The sequence below is a fragment of the Grus americana genome, chromosome 5, assembly GCF_028858705.1.
Source record: "Grus americana isolate bGruAme1 chromosome 5, bGruAme1.mat, whole genome shotgun sequence".
NCBI classification, from domain to species: Eukaryota; Metazoa; Chordata; class Aves; order Gruiformes; family Gruidae; genus Grus; species Grus americana.
Window position 1 is genome coordinate 37,990,600 of NC_072856.1, and position 20,822 is coordinate 38,011,421.

At 37.3% G+C, this 20,822-nt stretch overlaps 1 protein-coding gene across 2 annotated transcripts in view; it reads left to right on the top strand.

The window, feature by feature from the left end:
• The first annotated feature begins 626 nt into the window (after positions 1–626).
• AQR (aquarius intron-binding spliceosomal factor) overlaps positions 627–20,822 on the top strand; it is a 58,324-nt gene continuing 38,128 nt past the window's right edge. The window contains exons 1-16 of one of the 2 annotated variants that reach the window (XM_054826991.1): positions 627–822; positions 1,687–1,743; positions 2,922–2,962; positions 3,960–3,995; positions 5,882–6,002; positions 7,245–7,385; positions 8,866–8,934; positions 9,432–9,532; positions 10,210–10,286; positions 11,568–11,632; positions 13,033–13,149; positions 14,113–14,226; positions 15,049–15,152; positions 15,995–16,097; positions 17,188–17,308; positions 20,333–20,474. In XM_054826991.1, the coding sequence (XP_054682966.1) occupies positions 739–822; positions 1,687–1,743; positions 2,922–2,962; positions 3,960–3,995; positions 5,882–6,002; positions 7,245–7,385; positions 8,866–8,934; positions 9,432–9,532; positions 10,210–10,286; positions 11,568–11,632; positions 13,033–13,149; positions 14,113–14,226; positions 15,049–15,152; positions 15,995–16,097; positions 17,188–17,308; positions 20,333–20,474 (1,493 nt within the window). In that variant the 5' untranslated portion in view covers positions 627–738. The remainder of the gene's footprint in view (positions 823–1,686; positions 1,744–2,921; positions 2,963–3,959; positions 3,996–5,881; positions 6,003–7,244; positions 7,386–8,865; positions 8,935–9,431; positions 9,533–10,209; positions 10,287–11,567; positions 11,633–13,032; positions 13,150–14,112; positions 14,227–15,048; positions 15,153–15,994; positions 16,098–17,187; positions 17,309–20,332; positions 20,475–20,822) is intronic. The other variant, XR_008577311.1, reaches the window with a different exon arrangement.

The following is a 20,822-nucleotide window of genomic DNA, read 5'->3' on the forward strand; positions in this document are numbered from 1 at the left end:
CAACCATTCTAAATCATTACCAAACTGCTGACTTCTGTGAGTGTAATTTTTCTCTTACCTTTGCCTCTTCTCCACATATTATAGGGACATGCACCAGAGCAAGCACGCAGCTCTGCCCAGATCTGAGTGGCGTTTCTTTGCTGTTAATAAGAGTGGGTCTTTTCCACGTTAGATGGACAGAAACCTTTACTCTACAGGACAAATAAATAATAAAATAGGAGTCACCCCAAGTGTATTTACAGAGCACAAAGCAACCAGGTGTGTTAACTGCCTCCCTCTTCTTTTATCACAGTCTTTCGGCTTTTACAGACTCCTGACTAGCTCGTTGAGGTGTTTCCTTGCAAAGGGCGGGAGCGCTGCTGGGGCGGCTGGGCCTAGCAGGCGGCCCGCCACCGAGGCCGGCGTCGGCACAGGCCTTGACAGCGACCGCCAGAATGCGGCCCGGGCACGGCTCAGGGCTCGGGGACAGGGGCAGCGCCGCCGCTCCGCGCTCGCCGGCTGCAGTGTCAGGGAGGGCGCGGCGGGTGGCGCAGCCGCCTCTCCTCCCCTCCCCTCCCCGCGGCCGCTCTAGCGCCGCTCGCCTCGGAAGCGCTCCCCTCTCCGCTGCTCCGTGCGCGGAGGTTACTTCCGCTCGGCCTCCGCACCGGCAGCGGTGCGCTGGGCCTGGCCCGGGCTGAGAGCGGCGGGGGGACAGCAGCACTGCCCGGCGTGTGCCAGGCGGCTTGGGCCCGCTTCACCATGGCGGCGCCGGCGTCCTCGGCCCCGCCGAAGAAGATCGTGGCGCCCACTGTGTCGCAGATCAACGCGGAGTACGTGACCCAGGTAGGGCTAGCGGGGGAGCGGCCCGTGGGGGTTTCCGGGCCGGCGGGGAGCGGCCGGAGCCAGGTGCTGGAAGGGCCGTTCCGGCAGCGACGGCGCCTCGGTGTTTCGGTAGTCTTTGCGGTGCGTGGGTGTTAGGGAGAGGGTCCTGCTTTGTCGTGAGTGAGGAGACATACGAACGGGTATACGGCCCCAGCGTCTCCAGGCTAGAGAGGTTTACAAGAGTAGCGCTGCAAAATAGATCAGGTTTGTTATAATACGTGAAAAGTTGCTGACAGTTTCTTGGAGCTGAGCATTTCAAGTGGTTTTATGCGAGTGATCATTTTCCTGCGCTGGAAATGCTGCTTTCCTTCCTCTTGTACAGTATAAAGAAGTTTGAATAAAGTTGGTTGGGAAGCTCTTGCCGCCAGAGCTCACGAGTGTTGGTGCAGCGATGGCTACAGCAAATAGCCTTAAAATATTAGACCTTCCTATGCAGCCTCTGGTTCTTTATGAAATTCCTCAATGGGAGCATAGTCATTTGCAACCTGGGGTTTGCAGTCCCAGAAAGGTCATGGCATTTTTTTTTTGCTAAAAATAGCTTAAGAAAAAAAAACTTGTTTATTATATAGCAGTCTATGCATCTGAAGTTTTTTATGGAGAATCACACCTCTGTTGGAAAAGGTTTAGGCATAAAACCTTAAATAGATGAAAAGCATTGTTACTGGAAAACATAATTTTGTTGTCTGTAGTTACCATAAGCTGAAATTAAGAAGGATATTAGTGAAATAAAGTTTGGGGATGAGATGCGTTATAGAATTACTGTATCACTACAACTGACGATGTATATGTTTAACTTTTTTTTTTAATTATTTTTGCCTTATACAGTTAGCAAATAAATACTGGGCTCCACACGTGAAGAAAAAATTGTCTTTTGATTCAAAGGTAAATACTTCTACTGGAATTGTTTTGGAGTGTAAAAGAATGAGTATCAAACTTTTTCTGATGTGCCAACCTCCAATGGTGCTTATTTTATATAAGAGTATAGGAAACAGCTTGGAAAGTCAACAGTTCCTTAACACACTGTAACTATAAATTGTTTGTCATGTATTTGTTGTTTATAACTGTAGGCACTGTTATGAAGGTGTGCTATACCAGTGCAGTTCTTTTGTGTGCTTTGACCAAGAATTTATGAGAGTAAAAGGTTTTTGAGCATCTCCTTTGAGGTTAAAAGATGTTTGAGGAGGGGCTACTCTTAGAAATCAAAGAAGGGTGAAAGATGCAGGTATTACTGAGCTGTATACTTCTTTCTAAAAGATTCTTCAGAGAGTTTTGCTCAGACAGCTTTAGTGCTGTTCTGGTGGATATGTGTGTTTCGAATGTTTAAAATTTGGCCTGATGTGTTTGGTTTTGTGCTGGTTTTCTGTGGTGCGGGATTCTTAAATGTTAGATTTCCTTCCCTTGTGGGTATTTGGCTAAATCTCCCTTTCTAGCCTCAGTTTAATCACTGTCTTTGTAATATTCGTGATAGTATTTGTGATTGCTAGAACTAGGATGTATAGAAGCAGGTAAGTTGCATCTCTGAGTCATGTGATGTCAAAGTGTGCCTATTGCAACAGATAGTGCAGATTCTTTCATTCTTGCTGGAAAAACTAGGTAAAAGTGTCTGGATTTGGTTAAATGTCAGTTAAAAAACCCAGTGACAACAGATGACTGAGTTGATGCAGACTTGGCTCTTGAAGACGCTTCTTTAAATTTAACAGTAAGCCAAAGATTAACAATAAAAAGGTTTGCGTATCTGTTTGATTTTATAGAAGAGTCTTGGTGAGATGTAACATTCCTTCAGAGTAACTTGAATGAAGGTCCAATCAGTTCTCTATCATTGTGTGCTTTCCCCTAAGCTGACTCACTTTCTTTGTTAGTATGTAGGTCTGTGAAGCTTTTGGACACTTCAGAGCTGAGACATCACTGTTACAACATTTTTGATCAAATAGTAGTAAGCAGAGAGAAACTAATTCAGAGTAACTTTGAGTGCATAAGATATCTTAATTCATTTTAATCACTTTATGAAATATATAAAATTCTTAACCCTTTTTTTTTTTTGGAAATATTCTTTCTCATAGGTTATTGAAGATGTATATACAAAAGAAATTGTCAAGTCAAAGTAAGTACACTAGGCACTTTCACTTACAGACAAGCATTCCAACACTATCTGTATTGAAGTGGTTTTTAATGTTTCATAGAATATTTTAAAATGCATTAACATGTAGAGAGCAGATGAAAACAACTCAAGTGCATTTGAGTCATGTAATCGTTGTGGTATTTAAAAGTCTGAATGAGGAAAAAGAAAGTTCATGAGGTCATATTCCTTAAATGTGATGGTTGGACATAATGTTTGGTTCCTTGATCTGGTGGTCTGTTGTGTTTTATGTCGGTTTTGTTGTGATGGTTGTAGAAGGCTGGTCCCTTCTTTTGTCGGCAAGGTATGTAAATAAAAAAAAAGTGTGTGCTGCCTCTAGCTTTTTGCTCTCTCCCTAAATATTGTTACCAGGTTTATAAAGGGTGAGTCTCATTTCAGTGAATCGTAATGTTAGATGGAGGAGACAATTCAAGATAAACTGCATTCTACAACTCTGTGTACAGGAAAGAGTTGTAACCATAGCTATTGGGAGCTCTTCAGGGGAAGTTTGAGCTCTGGAGAGAATTCTGTTTATGATTTCTTTGCGAGAGTAATGTAAGAATTGCCATACAGGATCAGAGCAAGCTTCCATTTCCGGTCACTAAGAAGAGATACCATTACCAACTGATTAAATATATAGTTGTAGTTTTCCAGAAGATGTGCTCAGTTTCTAGCAGTTTGCCTTCAAGGCTGTTAGAAGCTGTGTCTTCATATTTAAAAGATCTAGGTGGATTTTTTTTAATGTGAATGTGATTGCTTAATGAACCTGCACGAACACTGGCTTCCACAGTGTTACAGCAGTTGCTTCTGCGTTCAAGTGGTTGCTCTTGCATGGAAATGGAGGGGCAGAAATAATTCCTAGATGTTGGTACAGGTTTTGTTATATAATAAAATAAGGGAAAATACTACCATTTTCTGTGCAGCTAAGATGTTTATGGGAGGCTTTCTTTCCTGTGTTAATTGATTACTTTTTCCTTTTTAGGTTTGCTATTAGAAAGATAATGCTTCTTGAATTCAGGTAAGCTAATTGGAGTGAAATTTTAAGCTATTTTTTCATAGGAACCCGTAAACATGAGAAGCAAATGCAGGGCAGTAAGTCAGTTTGAAGGTAGTATACTCATTTGTTCCTACTTACTAAAGCCTTGAATTGTGTAAGTAGGAAAATTAAGTGAGGAGAGCTCAATTTGAGGAGGAAGTAATTTCATAAGCATAAGTAATGTGTCAGAGTATCTTGTTTTATGACTCTGAATTTCTACTGCAAGTGAAGCACCGAAGAAGAGAGTGTGGGTGAAAGAGGTGAAAAACATGGGTCTGTTATTTGGAATGTGTCACTAAGCCTTAAATCAGAACTCACCAAAGTCAGAGAAAGTTTTTGAATTAAGTCACTTACTGTGAGGGTAAAAATGAATTGTGTTGCAGCAGTATCACTAACGTCTTCTTCACTTGAAAAGAAATGGAGATCTGTTTAGAAGATTTTTACAGCTACTTCAGACTTTCTTGGAAGAGCTTATAAAGCATGTCTAAAATGATGTAAAATAAATATTTGCAGCATTTACATATTTAGTAACACAATATTTAGTGTTCTATTTGGCTCTGTTTTATCTTTCCAATCTTATGAGCAGGCAGAATGAGATGGTTTTTGTTTGAGAGAGATTCTTTGTTTGAAAAGGCTGAAATATGTAAGTAGTACCACTAACTAGAAAAGCAGGACAAATTTCCCTCTGTTCTGTGCTTCTTTATTAGAAAAGGTGGAAGAGAAAACATAAGCTACGGTTTGGGGTTTGACACTAACAAATGGCATGCTGGTAGCATGACTTCTGGAATTTGTATGCCAGCAGTACCATGGAGTTAGAGGTTTTTAGCCTTTCTGTGAACATTCTTAGTGTTACCAGCCTGTAATGTAACTTTAGTAGTTTCTGGTCTATAGCCCCATCTACTGCCATTTGTCCTGTAAGTCATTTTTTCTCTTTTCTTTCCCCCCCACCTCCCCATCCATCTGTCAAATTCTCCTGTCTTTGTGCATATGAGATTTTTCATGTCCTTCATTCTTGCTCACATACATTTATCCTTACTTGGGGGCATAATAGTATTTTTACTAAAACGTATTGAAGCTTATTGGAATTCCTGGGTGAAAGGAAGTATGGAGTTCTATGGATTTGGTGGGGGTTTTCCCCCCTTCCGTTGGTAGATCCAAGCTCTTGGGAAGCAGCATGTATTTCATTTTGTATATGCCTGCGAGGTTATCTCAGCTCCATCTGAAGCTACGCATTCTGGCTGAGCTCCCAGGAAGCAGAATTCCCTGTCTGACCATTACTGAGCCTTTTGCTCCTGGTTACATAGAACTTCTCATTGCCTTTTTCCCCCCACTGTCTCTGGTACTTGTCTAATGTGAAATTATTGCAGTAGCTTACTGTAAGACATCAGAAAAGTAAGCTGTGGAAAAAAGTAAAAAGGCTCATGAGGGGCCAAATGAATGTTAGGGCTGACTTCAAGAGCTATACAGTAGTTGTCCTTCACATCTTATGCTAGGAAATGCTGCATGTGACATTCTTTAGATGAGTGAAGGTTTTTTCTTTCTTTTTTTTTTTTTCCTCTTTTTGGAAAATCAACGTGAATTCATATTCTGACTTGGTATTGAGCCGTGGCTATTTGTTACATTTGGAAACCCTCTGGTGAATGTGTCTTCCTGATAAGAAACTCATCTGTCTCTCGTAGCAGTTATTGAGTCTAGCAAGTTTTGCTGCAGTGACCTAGATGAGAGGTAACTTCAGGAACTATTCACAAACTATAAAGATGGCTTTAAGGAGAAGGAGGAAGAAACCCCTGTGGATAACTGCTCTTTCAAATGAGTGACAGATTATGTGGGTGGCAGCAACTAATAAAATATTCTTTGTCTCTTCACAGCCAGTACCTTGAAAATTACCTATGGATGAATTATTCTCCAGAGGTGTCCAGTAAGGCATATTTAATGTCAATCTGCTGTATGGTGAATGAGAAGTTCAGAGAGAATGTCCCTGCGTGGGAGGTAACCAATTTCAATTACAGCTAGAATTGACTTTGATCTATAAGTTGCAGCTTCTGCGGTGTGCTCGCTTACACTGACAGAACGTAGCAAAGCTTGTAGTGTTAAAAGTAAATGGTACCTCAGCTGGAATGTCTCATGGTGTTTTAAAGTGTGTGTTCTTTTTGGAGAAAGCAATGGACGGATGAAAAATCACCTGATTCCTTCTGGTGCACGAGTCCTTTGTTCTGCCGTGTGATGCCTTTATATCATCATCAGCATTTGCTTTTTTGGCATTTGACAAGTCAGGCATTTGCAGAGAGCCTCTTGCTCTGATATTGAAAGAAAAAAAGGATTTTTATATCTACAGATATATGGTTTTGTAGCTTTCCTGCATGAAACTTTACACTCAAAAAATCTTTTATTCTGCTTCTATGTGTACTCATTTTTGTAGTAATAGGTTCAGAAATAATACAGTGTTTCTATGAACAGTCCAGTTCTCATAGGTCATCTCAACAACATAAGCCTGGTTAGGAATTGTATGCAAGCATTATTTCAGAAGCACACTTACTCGGATAATAGTGCCGTTACTTCAATGCTGGCAAAGAACAAAGGATTATTAACTTGTGCGTACGATGTCTGTGCCTTTTTTTGTTCTGGCATAGGCAATAGAAGCAAAACGACAGGTGCATCTTACTTTCCAAGCAGCTTAGTTAAATCTATTATTTAGTACGTGGCTGCCCTTGTAAAGAAACTGTTTTATCTCTGTGATTATTGGGGTTATCTTTTTCTGGCTGAGATAGCTGAATGGGAGTTCCACAACTGTAGTCAATCTCTGGTGGTTTTGACCTACTCACTTTTTGCAGATCACTAAACAGCTGCCATAGTTTTCACCAAAATCTACCAATTCGCTTCTAACGTATGTCATTTTACAGTAATTGTGTGCAATCATCAGTTGAGCATCCCACAGCACAATCCACTCCACTTGTGCTTCTTGTTCAGTTTGTCCTGTGCATCACCTGTGTTAGACCATGCAGAAGGCAATAGTTTCATTAGAGCTCTCCCATAGTGTGAAGATCCCTGGTCAGGAGAATATTAGTCTGTTTTGTTTGTGCTGCCTTGTCAGAGTAAATGAAAAAGAGAAAATCTAATCCTTCCTTTCATAGATTTAAGTGGATTTAGAGAACTTAAGCTATGTTATGTGAATGAAGATTGAAATGATTTGTATCAACCTGACTCAAAATCAACTTCCTCTTCTATTCCTAGACATTCAAAAAAAAACCAGAACACTTTCCCTTCTTTTTCAAATGCATATTGGAAGCATCGCTGGTTGAAAATGACACTGAATACTCTCTGCATGAACAGACTGTTCTGCTGCTTTTCCTTGATCACTGCTTCAATAGTTTGGTATGTTAAAAGTAACTGTAATACTTCCAGTGTGTTTTTGCTCTTCTGTGTCAAGAAGAGTTATTTGAGCAATTTCTTTTCATGAGACAAATGAAGCAAAATTCCCATTTAAGGAAGAAGACAGTACAGAGGGCCTTTACCCCTCCTTTTGACTCTTGCTTTCTCTCTCTCTCATCATGTTTGCTTTTCTCTGATACAAGGTCATAAAAGAGATTTGAAATTGGAGGATTGGCACTTACTGCAATTTAAATGCATATACTCAAACTTATATTTAAAATGGTGCTTAAAAATATGTATTTATATTTGAAAAGGTGCTTTACACTTAAAAGCAGATTATTTAGTACTGTGCTCTTTTTTTTTTTTTTTTTTTAGTTTAACTGGGCAATTGCACAAAATTAGTTCCGTTAACTACTGAGAAAGACAGTAATTTTTTCACTTCTGAAACCAGGTTTAGATAGTGTTTCTATCTGCACTTTTCTTGAGCTAGTTTTAAAAAAGCATTGAACCAAGTTTTGTTCTCAGTCTATAGTAAAAACACAGTTAGAGATCCTAATTAGCAAGCGTGGAGGGTAACTTACTTACAATTATGTGTTATGTAAAACAGTACTGTTCCCTCTCTTGCTACTTGGCTTTTTCTTTACTTATATGGCACACAGGATGTATCAGTAAAAGTCAGGGTCTGCACAGTTAAAGAACAAAATTGTGTCTCACAGACAAAAAAAATTCAGAAAGTGTACGATTTGATTTTGGAATTAGGAATGATTATGGGAGCCAGTAATTATTCTTAACCTTATGTGTATGGTTTATTGAGGTATTATTTCTCTATAGTGGCCATGGTACAATGGATCTTCATTTTAAAGGAGGGTTTTGATAGTGACTGTATGGAATCCTGCTTGCAGAGCATGTTTCTTGTATAACGTGATATATCTCCATAACGTGATATGGAAGCCAGTAAAAAAGTGCTTGTAAAAGCATACTGCTATTAGAAGCTGCACTACTTTGTGAAATGCAGAACAGGATAGTCACAGTAGTGTTTTAAGTAAGGAGCATTGAAGTGTGACGTTTCAGAATGCTGAGAATGGAGTATTTGTCTGTGAAAACATATTTAAGATGTTAATGAAAGTTTTTCAGTAGTTTAGGAAAGAAAGAAAACTTTGTGGATCCAGATGACAGGCAGAGTTGGAGAGAGAATACTTGAAACAACAGTTGAATTTACATTTACTTACACGGATGGAGCCCCTGCTGAAGTATTAAGAACTGACGGAATCCCTGAAAAGTGCCTAAAATGTGAAAGTCGTCAGCAGTTTTAAGTGCTACTGGGTAGGCTGTTGTACAGTTTCCTGTTAGGAAATTGTGAAATCTAATACAACAACATACTTATTTTGGCAGGTGGTAATGTACATTGATGTATTTTGTAAGACAAGCACATCAGAAAACAAGAATTTTAAAGGAACATTTTCTGTCTGTAACTTTCTAACAGGAGGTGGATTTGATCAGAAGTCAGGTGCAGCAGCTCATTTCCTTACCAATGTGGATGGCTCTACAACCTGTAAGCATAACACTGTAAACTGGCAAAGCAATCTTCTAGGCATTATCCAAGTCCTATAAAGTGAATGTTTATGGAATGCTGTTATGGAAGTCTAATATTAAAATCTGCCTGCATTGCTATGACATTATATTTGTGTGCTTGGTAAAATTTTCTTTATTGTTTGTTGCAAATTTCCATGTAATTATCGATTATGTAATTTTTCATAAAACTAAACTTTGTTGCTTATAGCTTCTTCAAGCTATAATTTATAGACAAGGCCATGAGATCACAGGGACTGGGGAATGGAGTTGACATCTAGCCATGGCTAGACTCTCTCTGCTATTGCAGAGAGAATTACATTCTTGTTTTACAGTGATACTTATTGAGATTAGTCTGAGATGGCGGTTTATTTCAATTTGTTACATATTTTTTTCTTTTTTAATAAGAAGACTGGATTGTATTTTATCTCTCTTGAAAACAAGGATTCTTGGTGACTGAATAACATTTTGATGTTTCAGAAACGGCTAGAACAAGAGCTGAAAAAGACACCAAAACTAAGAAAATTCTGGAATCTAATTAAGAAAAATGATGAGAAAATGGATGAGGAGACAAGAATGCGGTATGTTAAAGAAACCTTTTTTCCTGTTAAATCCAAATCCCTTAATGCATTCATTGTGTTTCAGCTAAAATAAATTGTTTTAATAAAAAATTGTGTTTTTTAAAAAGACTGCGAAGGTGGCAGATAAGATTGATTATATGTGATCTTCTGGAAACTGTTTTGTTTTCCAGTAGTCTTTATTTAAAATACTGTTATAGAACTCTAATATTTTATTTGATCAGTGAATTTGTGATAACAAATCTTAGAGCTATAGGATGGAAGCCATAAGAGAATATTCATGTAGTTACTTGTATTTTTCCATGACCTTTAGCAAATGTGTAGCTCCTAAGCAAATAGCTTATGCAAGTATTTGAATAAATTTGTGTATCCCACCAAAGTTACATGTTCCAGTACTTTTGTGTTGCAATGTGGTAGGTTGTAGGTGACATACTTCTCTTTGACTCAGTAGAAGCATGGGTTGTTCTTCAGTTCTGTGCCTAAAAATGTAGACTCTGCTAATCTGTCTGCCTGTGTGCAGAGAGAAGAGTTACCATCTAAACAGTTCAGGTGTGTTTCAAAGCAACCTGCTACCACTATATAAATTTTAAAGCAGCTAACTTTGTATTAGTGAAAGATACGATGTACTTCTAGTCTGCATTTAAGGAATATTAATGCTTTTGTCATATGTCTGATTTTAGAGCATATCGGGAGAGAAGATTTCTTTCACAGCTCATTCAGAAATTCATTTCTGTGCTAAAATCAATACCTGTCTCAGGTAACGGTGGTTCTTCTGTTACTTTGTTATCTGGTAATCTGTCTTAAATTCTTTTCTGTTACTGAAGCAACTACTCTTTAGGCTACCAACCTGAGGTTGGAGATCTTATCTGGGTGGGGTTTTAGTGAAATCCATGTCTATCTGCATGAATTTCATGTCAAAATTAGTATTCAATTTATTCAATTCAATAGTATATGCTTTAAAAATGAAATAGCGGAAAGCTACTTTAAACCTCCTTCTGTTTAGTATGGACTTAAAAAATATTTCTGTGTACTGATATTCTTTATTGTGTGCTTACAGCCTGCTTACAGCATTAAAGCATTTTGTACATACTTAGATGCCTTGTTAAACAGGTGGTATAAATGCATATCATAAGACTGTATTCTGTCAGTACTGTTGATTTATGGTAAGAACAAAAGCCAAAGTGAAGTGAAATTCTGCAAGATTTGACTGCTCTCGATTTTTAAGGCATTGTGACAAGCAAAATTATATGCTTGCCTGATGTAGAAAGGAAAAGTGTTTGTACAAGAAGGTATTCGCCTTTTGACAAAAAAAGGCTTATTATGCTCTAAGTACAGCACAATTTGGGTGAAATCACTTCCTGGAATGCTGCTTTTGCTCATAAATTTTTTTTTTTTTTCTCTTAAACTCTTAGCAAACCTCAGCTCTTAACTGAGCTCTAAGTGGAAATTCTGGGTATTGTGGCTTTCTCAGAAAGGATACCTATCCCCTCTGTTTTCCCAATTATTCAAACCTGTTTAAGGAAGATTTGCATTAACAGTTCTTTGGAGGCTTTAGGAAGTAGGTATTCATTAAAGCAGATTTAGTGTTGTATTTTGCCATGATTCTAGAGGCTCCTTAGTAGTCACCGCCGACTAGCTTTGAGTATTGTGAAGGCCTTTTGCACACACCTTCATTGCAGCTTTTGAATAGGTATTTTTGAGTACCCAGAGTTAAAAGCTTTTAGGAAGCTTAGCGGGCCATTGGTATCTTGTAGAAGTGTGCATTTTTGTGTGTCACATTTGTTGGTTTTTTCAGAGTGGTTAAAACGACTCCTAAAACTCTAGTTCCATTACTTCCTTATATCCAAAAATTTTCTGGTTTGCCATGAAAGAAAGGATTCTTTCAGAAAAAAGAGAAGAATATGCTAGTTAACTTTTGAATCTTGTTAAAAGCTAATACTGATATATTAGTAGCATTTATTACATTTTTAAAAGAATAGTTCAAGTACAAATATATTGTGGTGTGGATCAATTGCAAAAAAAATTATTTTCTATCTAGGTCCTATTTCTATGGATAAAGTTCATTATTGTGAGAGATTCATTGAACTCATGCTAGATCTTGAGGTAAGTTACTAAATCGTTTCAACCTGTTTCTAGGTGTACTTTTCTAGATTTTAAGTGCATAAAGTCATTATTACAGCCTTATTCCAATTAGCAGGCAGTTATGTCACAGTTGGGCATTTGGTTGCTTAATAGTGGTTTTCCATCTGTAAATAGGAGGTTGTAGCAGCGCATTCATATTGGGAACTGACTATTTATGCTTATAAATCAGATGAACTCTTAGAGAAAGCTAGCATCCTAAATTGCTCCATGAAAAAGACTTTGTTAATTGGAGTAGTGGTAATAATTCTGGCAATTGATGAAAATGTGTGATGCTTTCATCTGCTAGGAATAACCCAGAAGTCAGTTCTCGCTAGGTATTACAGTAAGGTTAGAATTCAGACAGTTTATGAAGCCTGTTTAAATGACTGGAACAAGCAAATGAGAAATTAGCTGTAAATTCAAGTTGTCTTCCCTCAGTAGCATATACTGTGTTAATGGGCTCTTTTTACTTATGTCGAGGCCTTTTTCAGAATATTTGTTTCATGTTACAATATAGACCACCATCAAAACTTGGTGATTTGATAATTTGAAAGGAATGACTGACTCCATGAAAAGTTCTTACGGTTTTCTGAGTTTGCATTTTGTAATTATTGTGCAGGGCAATTAACACTTTCTACTACATGTTCTTTTATTTTCTTCATCTTAATACTAAACACCATGTAGATGCTTTTTGGCTTCCTAAATTCAGTCTGTAGATTCCATTGAGAACAACTAATTTTTCTCTTGAATTGTTGAGGTGTACTACTGTATGCTGTTGAACAGTTGCTACGTATAGCAGCTTAAGCTATTTACATTGAGAAGGAATGATCTCTGGGTTTTTTTTACAAAAAACCTTTTTTAGTTTTTTAATTCAGATTTGAAAAATTCTTAGATCTAATTTGAGTATTTTACAAAGAACAGAAGATACCATATTTAGAAGAAACACAGTTAGCAGTCTTGAGAAAGACAAGCTTAAAATTAATGAAATGAGTATAGAAACCAAACGTTTTAAATGTTACAGCAGTTTGATGTAGCTTTTGTAGCACACAGTCATTATGTAGACACTTACTAGTAGAACAATTGCTTTATTTAATTTGCTTTTATTACTGGCAGGATGCAGTCTCAATGGCAAGTTTGTGCTGTGCTCCCAGTCCTATAAAAGGGTGTGTGCATAGCAGCCTACCTGCATAAAACCAGTGTCTTGGCATACTTAAATGCTGCTTGAACATGAGAACCTCTGTTAGGGTATTAGATATGTAAATAACTGTGCAGCAATCTATCTTGATATGGAATCTATCTTCTTGAAATGGAAAATTATGAGAAACAAAGATTTTGTACATTTTGGATAATTGCTTGTACTAACGTGAGGTTGTTTACCACAGGCTTTGCTTCCCACACGGCGCTGGTTTAATACAGTGCTGGATGACTCCCATCTTGTTGTTCACTGTTACCTGTCCAGTCTTGCTAAAAGAGAGAAGGAGGGTCATCTCTTCTGCCAGGTGAGATACAAAGTTGTTGAAAATAAATTTTTCATTCTGATGCGGCACTGAATACCGCAATTGTTTTCTTTTATATTTATTTGTTAAGACAGGTTTTTCTGATGGGTGCAAACTACGTGTTTATTTAAATCCTTCAGACAGTAGTTCTTTCTTACCTGCACCTATGTGTGTGACTGCTCTTGTGTTTCTGGCTCTGTTTTTGAACAGTTCTTGAAAGTGCAACCCAGAAAACAGTGCAGCTTCTGCCATGCTTTACCCCATGTATAGCAGAAGTTGTCACCATTGAGTTCCTCTGTGCTTTGTTTTGACCTCACTGTTCTACAGTGCAGCAGTTTTTCACTACTGTCCTTCGGTTTGCTCAGTCATAGACAGTGTATTGTTTTTTGTGGCAGGATTTGAAGATCTCTTCCCTTTCCTGCATCTCAGGTGCTTTTCCTGCTGCTTGCTGTCCCCATCTCTGGCATTTGCTGAGTTTCTCTAAGGGTCAGTATTGATGGAACACAAAGCCAGCAGCACATCAGAATAATTTTCTTCATCCGAGTTAAATAATATCATTGAAAGGTAGGATGAATTCCAGAGCTGGCATCAGAGAGGGCAGGAGGGAGCAAGACCTCTTCTTTCAGGTAGCAGCAAGCCATAAGTTGGATTCAATGTCTTGGTGAACCTCTGGCAAGGTCATCCTAGTGCAATTAGTTTCAGTTTCAAGTCCTAGTATGTAAAAGAAACCGCATTGGTTGTGGGCTGTGGTGTAGTTTCTATGGCTTGTAGATGAGGTACCTCAACAAAATTTTGTGCGTCAGTCAAGTATAAAGTTTTGGACCACTCCTTGGTCCATTTCTTCAAGAACTTTGAGGAGTTCTTGTTTGTGCGTGGTGCCTAGATTTGTCCTCTTAAATTGTGTTTTTGTTTGTGGTAGGGTGTCTCTTATTGTTAATGCACTAATTTGTATGGATGATGTCTCAGCTTTTAGATATGCTTAAATTCTACACTGGCTTTGAAATCAATGATCAGACTGGAAATGCTTTGACAGAGAATGAGATGACAACAATTCACTATGACAGAATTACTTCTTTACAGGTAGGCAGATGGTGAAGTACTTACGGGAGGGAAAGGATTTGGTTTTGTTGTTTTAGTCTCGTTTGTAGCTGGAATAGGCATGAAGTTATTTCCCAAAGTAAACCTCTTATTTTTCCTATTGAGTTACAGGAATAGTTTTAAATTGACTTTCTAAACTGTATCGAAGACACTAACGCTCCAATGTTTTGTATGTGACTATCACTAAATAATATGCTTTAGCAAAGCACCACCACTTTTCATTGATATTGACAGGATGAACTGTTCCCATTAAATCCATTCAGAAAGGAAAATTAAGTGCTGTAGGAACTTACCTTATGATTATGCAGTAGGTGGCACCATTTCTTCAAGATCAGTACACACATATGGTAGCAATAGTGATAACTCATACATAAGAGACAAAATAAAAATTCACATTATTTATAGATGTATAAACAGAGTTACACTTTTCAGAATTTTTCCCATCAGTTTTAACAAAAAAAATTTAAGGAAGCATGGTTTAAATTAAACTTGTTCCTTGTTTTTCTTTGTCATCTGCAAGGCTACAGGTCTGCCCCTTTATGTTTTATTTCAATGACAGAACAAATCCTGATAGGAGCATATATAAAAAAAGACACTGTTGGAAACACAGGAGTAACAAATAAGTGGTGCTAACTAAGAAAAATGGAGATTTCACCTGGTTTTTATTTCTATCCTGGTAATGTCCACAGGGTGCTACGTGTTATGAATCAGAAGAAGCTATGCTTTTGTATAAATACTTAGCTTGCTCTTAAATTGTTTCATTAATATGCTTACATTCAGTTTTTGGGTATGGGTCTTTTGTAGAGAGCAGCCTTTGCCCATTTCCCAGAGTTATATGACTTTGCACTCTCAAACGTAGCTGCAGTAGATACTCGTGATTCACTGGTGAAGTTATTTGGACCCCTTAGGTAAGTTACCAAAATGAAATTTCAACATGAAATTGAAATTCTTTGTTCTCAGTATGTTTTAATTTAAGAAATTTCTAGCCTTTTTTCTTTCTGACTTCTCTTGGGCCTTCTCACATGATTTCTCAGTTCTTTCTGACTTGTCACGGTGCCTTTACATCTTCTGAAATAGGGAGATGGGGAGAGTTTGCGTCCACTAGTAGGCAAGTACTAGAATTCCAGTATAAGAAAAATGTCTTTGTTTCCCTTTTTTGTAACGAATGTGAGAAAGTACTAATTTTCTGGAAAATAGCTGGCTGCTTACAGTAATTGTAGCAGCAATTAACTTACAGTAGTTAACCTCTGACTTTTTAAATTTGGCTTTTTTAATCTGTTCTGTACAAAAACTACACCAGAAATCATAGAAGTATACTGCTATATTAACTGTACTGTATGGTAAATGCTGTGATTAAAAGAATAGCAGTCTGTATGTTGACAAAGGCAATGTGTGCTCTGTTGTTTGGTTCTGTTTTCAGGTCCATGTCTTGAAACAATAAAAAAATATTTGCACCTTGCTGTGTTTATTGCAGATGAGTGGTTCAGCTTACACACCTGTGGCTGACCCATGGAAGTGCTCTAGAGCATTTGGTAACAATTACAAAAATAAATATTTTAAATATCTCAGGTTTCACTTAAAATACTGATCTGTAATTTTTGATTATTTTTGATAATTTTCTGATGAATTTCATAGGTGGAAATTAATTTTTTTTAAAGGAGGGGGGAAAAAAAAAAAAAAGCTAGGGTAAGTGCCCTCTCTCCGGTTCAGCGTGAGTGATGCGACTTGTGGTTTTCCTTCCGTTGTGCAGCTCGAACGTTCTCCACCAGGTGGCGTCATACCTCTGCCTCCTGCCGCCCCTGCCCGAGGGGCAGGACTCGAGCCATGAAAAGGAGTTTCTGCTGGAGTTGCTGGTAAAACCAGAATTAATATTGCTTGTATTTTTTCATTGCAAACTCAGGATATAGCTACATCTAGCAACTACGCTGTAGGAAAGTAGCTGTTTAGGACCTTTTGCTAAAACCACCTGTGAACCATGGCAGTGTTACAGCAGTTAACTACATACTAAGGTGGCGTTTAAAACCATAAAAGTTCAAATATTTTAAAATGTTTATTTATAAATGCTGTTTCCCTGAGAAACTAGAATGTATGTGTTCAGTGTAATTGTAAAGGTCAGTAAGCAGAGTCTCAGCAGCAGTTTTGAGTTCTTCTGGAAAAGTTTTGCTGTTTATGTAGTAACCTGTTTGTCCCCTTTAAAAACAAAAAAAAACGTGCTAAAGTAGATCTAGATATTCAGTACTACTTTGGTTCCTCAAGCCCATTTGAAATACAGTTTGATGCACATAATGTTTTTTTGAATATTCAGTGAGTAACAATATTACTGTAGGCTGCTGATCTGATACTAGTATTAGAATAGCATAGCTTGTTTTTTAAAGCTTTTTCGTAGGTTTATTTTGTGTTGATTTCTTCAAAAATAATTCATGTAATTTCCTAAGGTGTAGATGGTAGTAACATGATGCTTATGGATGCCATGGAGAGATATTTGTTCAGGTGACATATTGTAGTACTGGATGGATTTTTTTTTTTTCCTCCCAAGGAGGGAATGAAGATTAGCTGTTCCTGAATGAGCAGTGGTAGTTAGCTATTGACCATGTGCTCAAATGAAATTCATTTTGCTTTCCATTAAAGTTGATTCTCTGCTAAGCCTTGACTGAATATTTTCAGTTCTGTTGTGCCATTTTTGGTCAACTGAGCAGCCAACTGATTGACTCTGGTGCTATGACCGATAGTTTGACTATGTGCTTGTTCATCTTCTGATGTCACTGTGTGCATTTGATTTTGTTTTGCTGGGTTTTTTTAATTAAATATAACTAAACCGAAACTTATTAAAAGAGAGAAAATAGCAAATGACCATCAGCAGTCTTAGATTAGTGTGTTTGTTCCAAAGATAGCTTTGTTGTCCCTTTATGACTTACGGAATTCTAAAATGCATCCTTTCTTTAGGTTTCCCGTCATGAGCGACGAATATCTCAAATTCAGCAACTCAACCAGATGCCCCTCTATCCCACAGAGAAGATTATTTGGGATGAAAATATTGTACCAACGGAATATTATTCTGGAGAAGGTATGATTAGTAGTTCAGTAAATGCTGAACAGGACAGTAAATATTGGGGAAAAAAGCGCAGTTCTGATGTCTGTGTTCATTCTGTTTTGGGAGCTTATATGCAGTCCTTTGACATCTTGTGGTATCTTAGAGTAAGGTCAGGTTTTTTTGAGTTGTGAATCAGGAACTCTGAGATGAAATTGATAGCAAATTTGTAGTGGCTTTAAAGAAAAATCCAAAGGCCTGTGTTTACACAAAAACATTTATTTGCTTCTAATCTGGGTAACAGATGTTCTATACCACCAGCTGTGGCACAGGTAGTTACTGTAAGGTGAAACAGGTTGTAAACATGCATCAGAAAAGCTGTTATCTGTGCTCTGTTCTTAAGTATGTTCAAGAAGGCCTTTTTAAAAGGAAGAAAAAGGGTGGTGATGGGAGGAAATTAACACTAATTATCTTATTCTTTGATTTCAAGATAGAAGTGTACACATAGTCACTGAAAGGTGGTGTATGCACTCTAAATTCAGAACCTAGCGTTCTTTCTTGATGTGCTCATGAGCAAGGAAGCAAACTTGCCGGTATTGCAAACAAGGAAATATGTAATTTTAGGCTTTGCAGTAAACAGCACGTGTATTTTTGTCTAGCTACTTTAAAAAACGTGTGCTTCTTAAAATCTTATGCTGAAAATTTTAATGTGGATCATTGGAATTTTCATTAGGAATGTGAAAATCGTAATTTGGAACATGGAAATTCCAAATAACAACGTATGTTTTCAAACACTAGTCTATAAAGTATGTTTCTGGTTTGAGTAGTGAGTATTCTGTACTGTTCTCCATGTAGTTTTGATTCAGATTTTTCTTTTTTGGTGTAGGTATAAGCCATAAGTTCATCTGCTTAGCATAAACTAGTTTTGTTGGGATAGATTCTCTGTGAAGAAGTATTAATGAGAAGAAAAAGATTTTTGAAATTTAACCCTTTTAGATAAGGCAGGGTTATAGGCAGCAAAGGATCTTTTTCCAAACAGATAAGATACAAATGCCATTTAGAGATCTGCCCAAGAAGAGATAAAGTACTTACGTTTGGTATGATGCAAGTAGTTGAAAGCTGATTCAGATTCTTCTGAATAATAAGTCTCCTGTTGGGGGTGGTTCTTTAAAAAAAAAAAAGCCAAACTAAAACAAAAAAAATGACCAAAAACCCCTCAACCCAAAACAACAAAAAAACTGACCAAAAAAAACCCAACGGCAAAAACAAAACCAAAAGAAACCAAAGCAAAAAACCCCCACAAAAAGAATCAAAACGCGGTGATTGCTGTAATTTCTCGGAAATTAATATATAAACCAAGATTTTTTTTAATTAAATTTTTCACTCCAGTAAACATCATATAGGTTGTTCTAATGCTCTGGAACATTCGGGTTCTAAATACAAGTCAAGGTAGCTTTACTGTCATACAGACTGTATTGGAAGGCTGACTTACGCATACAGTGCATGCACAAATTATTTTGTGTTTTATTAGCCAAATATATTAATCACAATATATATGTTATGGGGGTGGGGAAAGAGCAGCTCATCACACCTCTTCCTGTGCTGGTTTGTGACTTTTTATTAATGGTGAAATATAACTTTGGCAAGTAACAGTGATTGCTAGTGGAAACATTTCCTCCCTCTGAGGTGAACTCTTTTGCTGTTATTATCCGTGTATTGATAGCACTGTTGTGAAGCATTTCTGTTGCTGTCAGACAAGTATTTTTCTATTTTGCTTTTCTTAGTTTCAGTTTACACTCTTGTTTTCCTCTTTAATCTCCATCTGTTCTCCAGCCCTGACTTTGAACAAGACAGTTCTGGTTTTTGTCGTCTTGTTGGGGTTTTTTTGTGTTCTTAAAAGTAGCTAAATTCTTTTGGTCTGAAATGTAATTAAGAGTAATTTAGCCCAAGAAAGATAGGAGTATTGTTTCTATTTTCTTTAAAACAAAAAAAAGGGGAAGAAGAATATCTGTCTGATAAATGCTTTGCAGCCTTAAAGAAGTGTTGCTTTAGGCTCTGCTCTTTGTGCGTATAACTAGCTTTATAGGACAGGGTTTGTTACTTGGTGTTGGGAAATGTGTTAAAGTATTTTATCACCATGAGGATTTCTAGAATAGAAATTACTGTGTTCTATTGCCTTTCTTCACCGCCACTGTATCTCAGTGCATGTGAAAGCCAATATGCAGTACGTGTACCAGTGAAAGGTTTCAAGGTTAATATTGCAAGTTACAAAAGCCTGATGCTTTCACAGGTCTTACGCATCAGTGTCGACCTGGAACATTACTCCAGTAATGTTAAATGAGTAACATGCAAATTTTCCACAATAAAAATTCTTACATCTAAGACTACCCTAAAGCTATGTAAGCTTTAGGACCTGTCTAGGAGTTTTGATACTTGTTTAGCTTGAAAAACATGGGAAGATTAGATATTTCTCATTAAAAAAAAAAATTATAATCAGTAACAGAAACTTCTGAGGAAAGTTGTGCATTAAAATTTGATTTCTTGGCTTAAAATTTTTTTCTATATTGAAGGTTTTTGTGGCTTCTAATAAATATAAAGGATTGGAGCTGGGGAAATGTTGGATAATGCTTTTTTTATTTATTTTATTAGTTAACAAGCTTTTCATCATTACTTAGTGCTGGCTTAATTGTTGAATTCCCAAAGTACCATTCTTTGCCCTGCATTTGGTTTTTATAAAATCAATTTTGTTGTAGTCTGAATACAGGGAAGGATTCAGTCTTTAAATAGTTCACTGTATTACTGCCAGAAGGATGAAAATTCCTTTAATCTTGTGCAGGTTCATTTAGAGAAAACCTGAAAATTTGGGGAAAGGAGGCAGGAAAATGTATGCTTTTCAATGGCATGTTATTTACAAGAGAAGTAGTTTTTAGAATCTTCCAGGATAACAACTATGGCAGTTGTATGTGTGTTTGTATTTATGAAGTTGTAGAACCAATATATTAATTAATCTTTTTTGTTTATCCATCAAATACCTCTTCCCTTCCACCCTCACCCCCTTAGGCTGTCTTGCACTTCCCAAATTGAATCTACAGTTTCTGACTCTTCATGACTACCTGCTGAGGAACTTCAATCTGTTCCGCTTAGAGTCTACCTACGAGATCAGACAGGACATTGAAGATAGTGTCAGTAGGATGAAACCATGGTAATACTTATTAACTGATGCAAACCAGTCAGTTCAACTTCAGTTGTAATAAAAGTGCATTTGAGAGTGAATAACTGATATTATCTATATAGTAAATATATAGTAACAAATGTATATTAAATTGTTACATAGATACTATGTTTTGTACTGATGTCTTCCATAAGGTATTGCCATCCTGTGGAATGATTTTGTAAGGGCGTGTTGCTGTGTATCCCTGTAGATGTGTTAAGACAGTATGTTGGATGCTAACAACCAGCCTTCGTTGTGTTAATATGAATGAGTTAGTTTTGGAGAAGTACTAAGCCTTGGCTGAGACTACAAAATCTGGAAACTTTACCACTAGCTCTT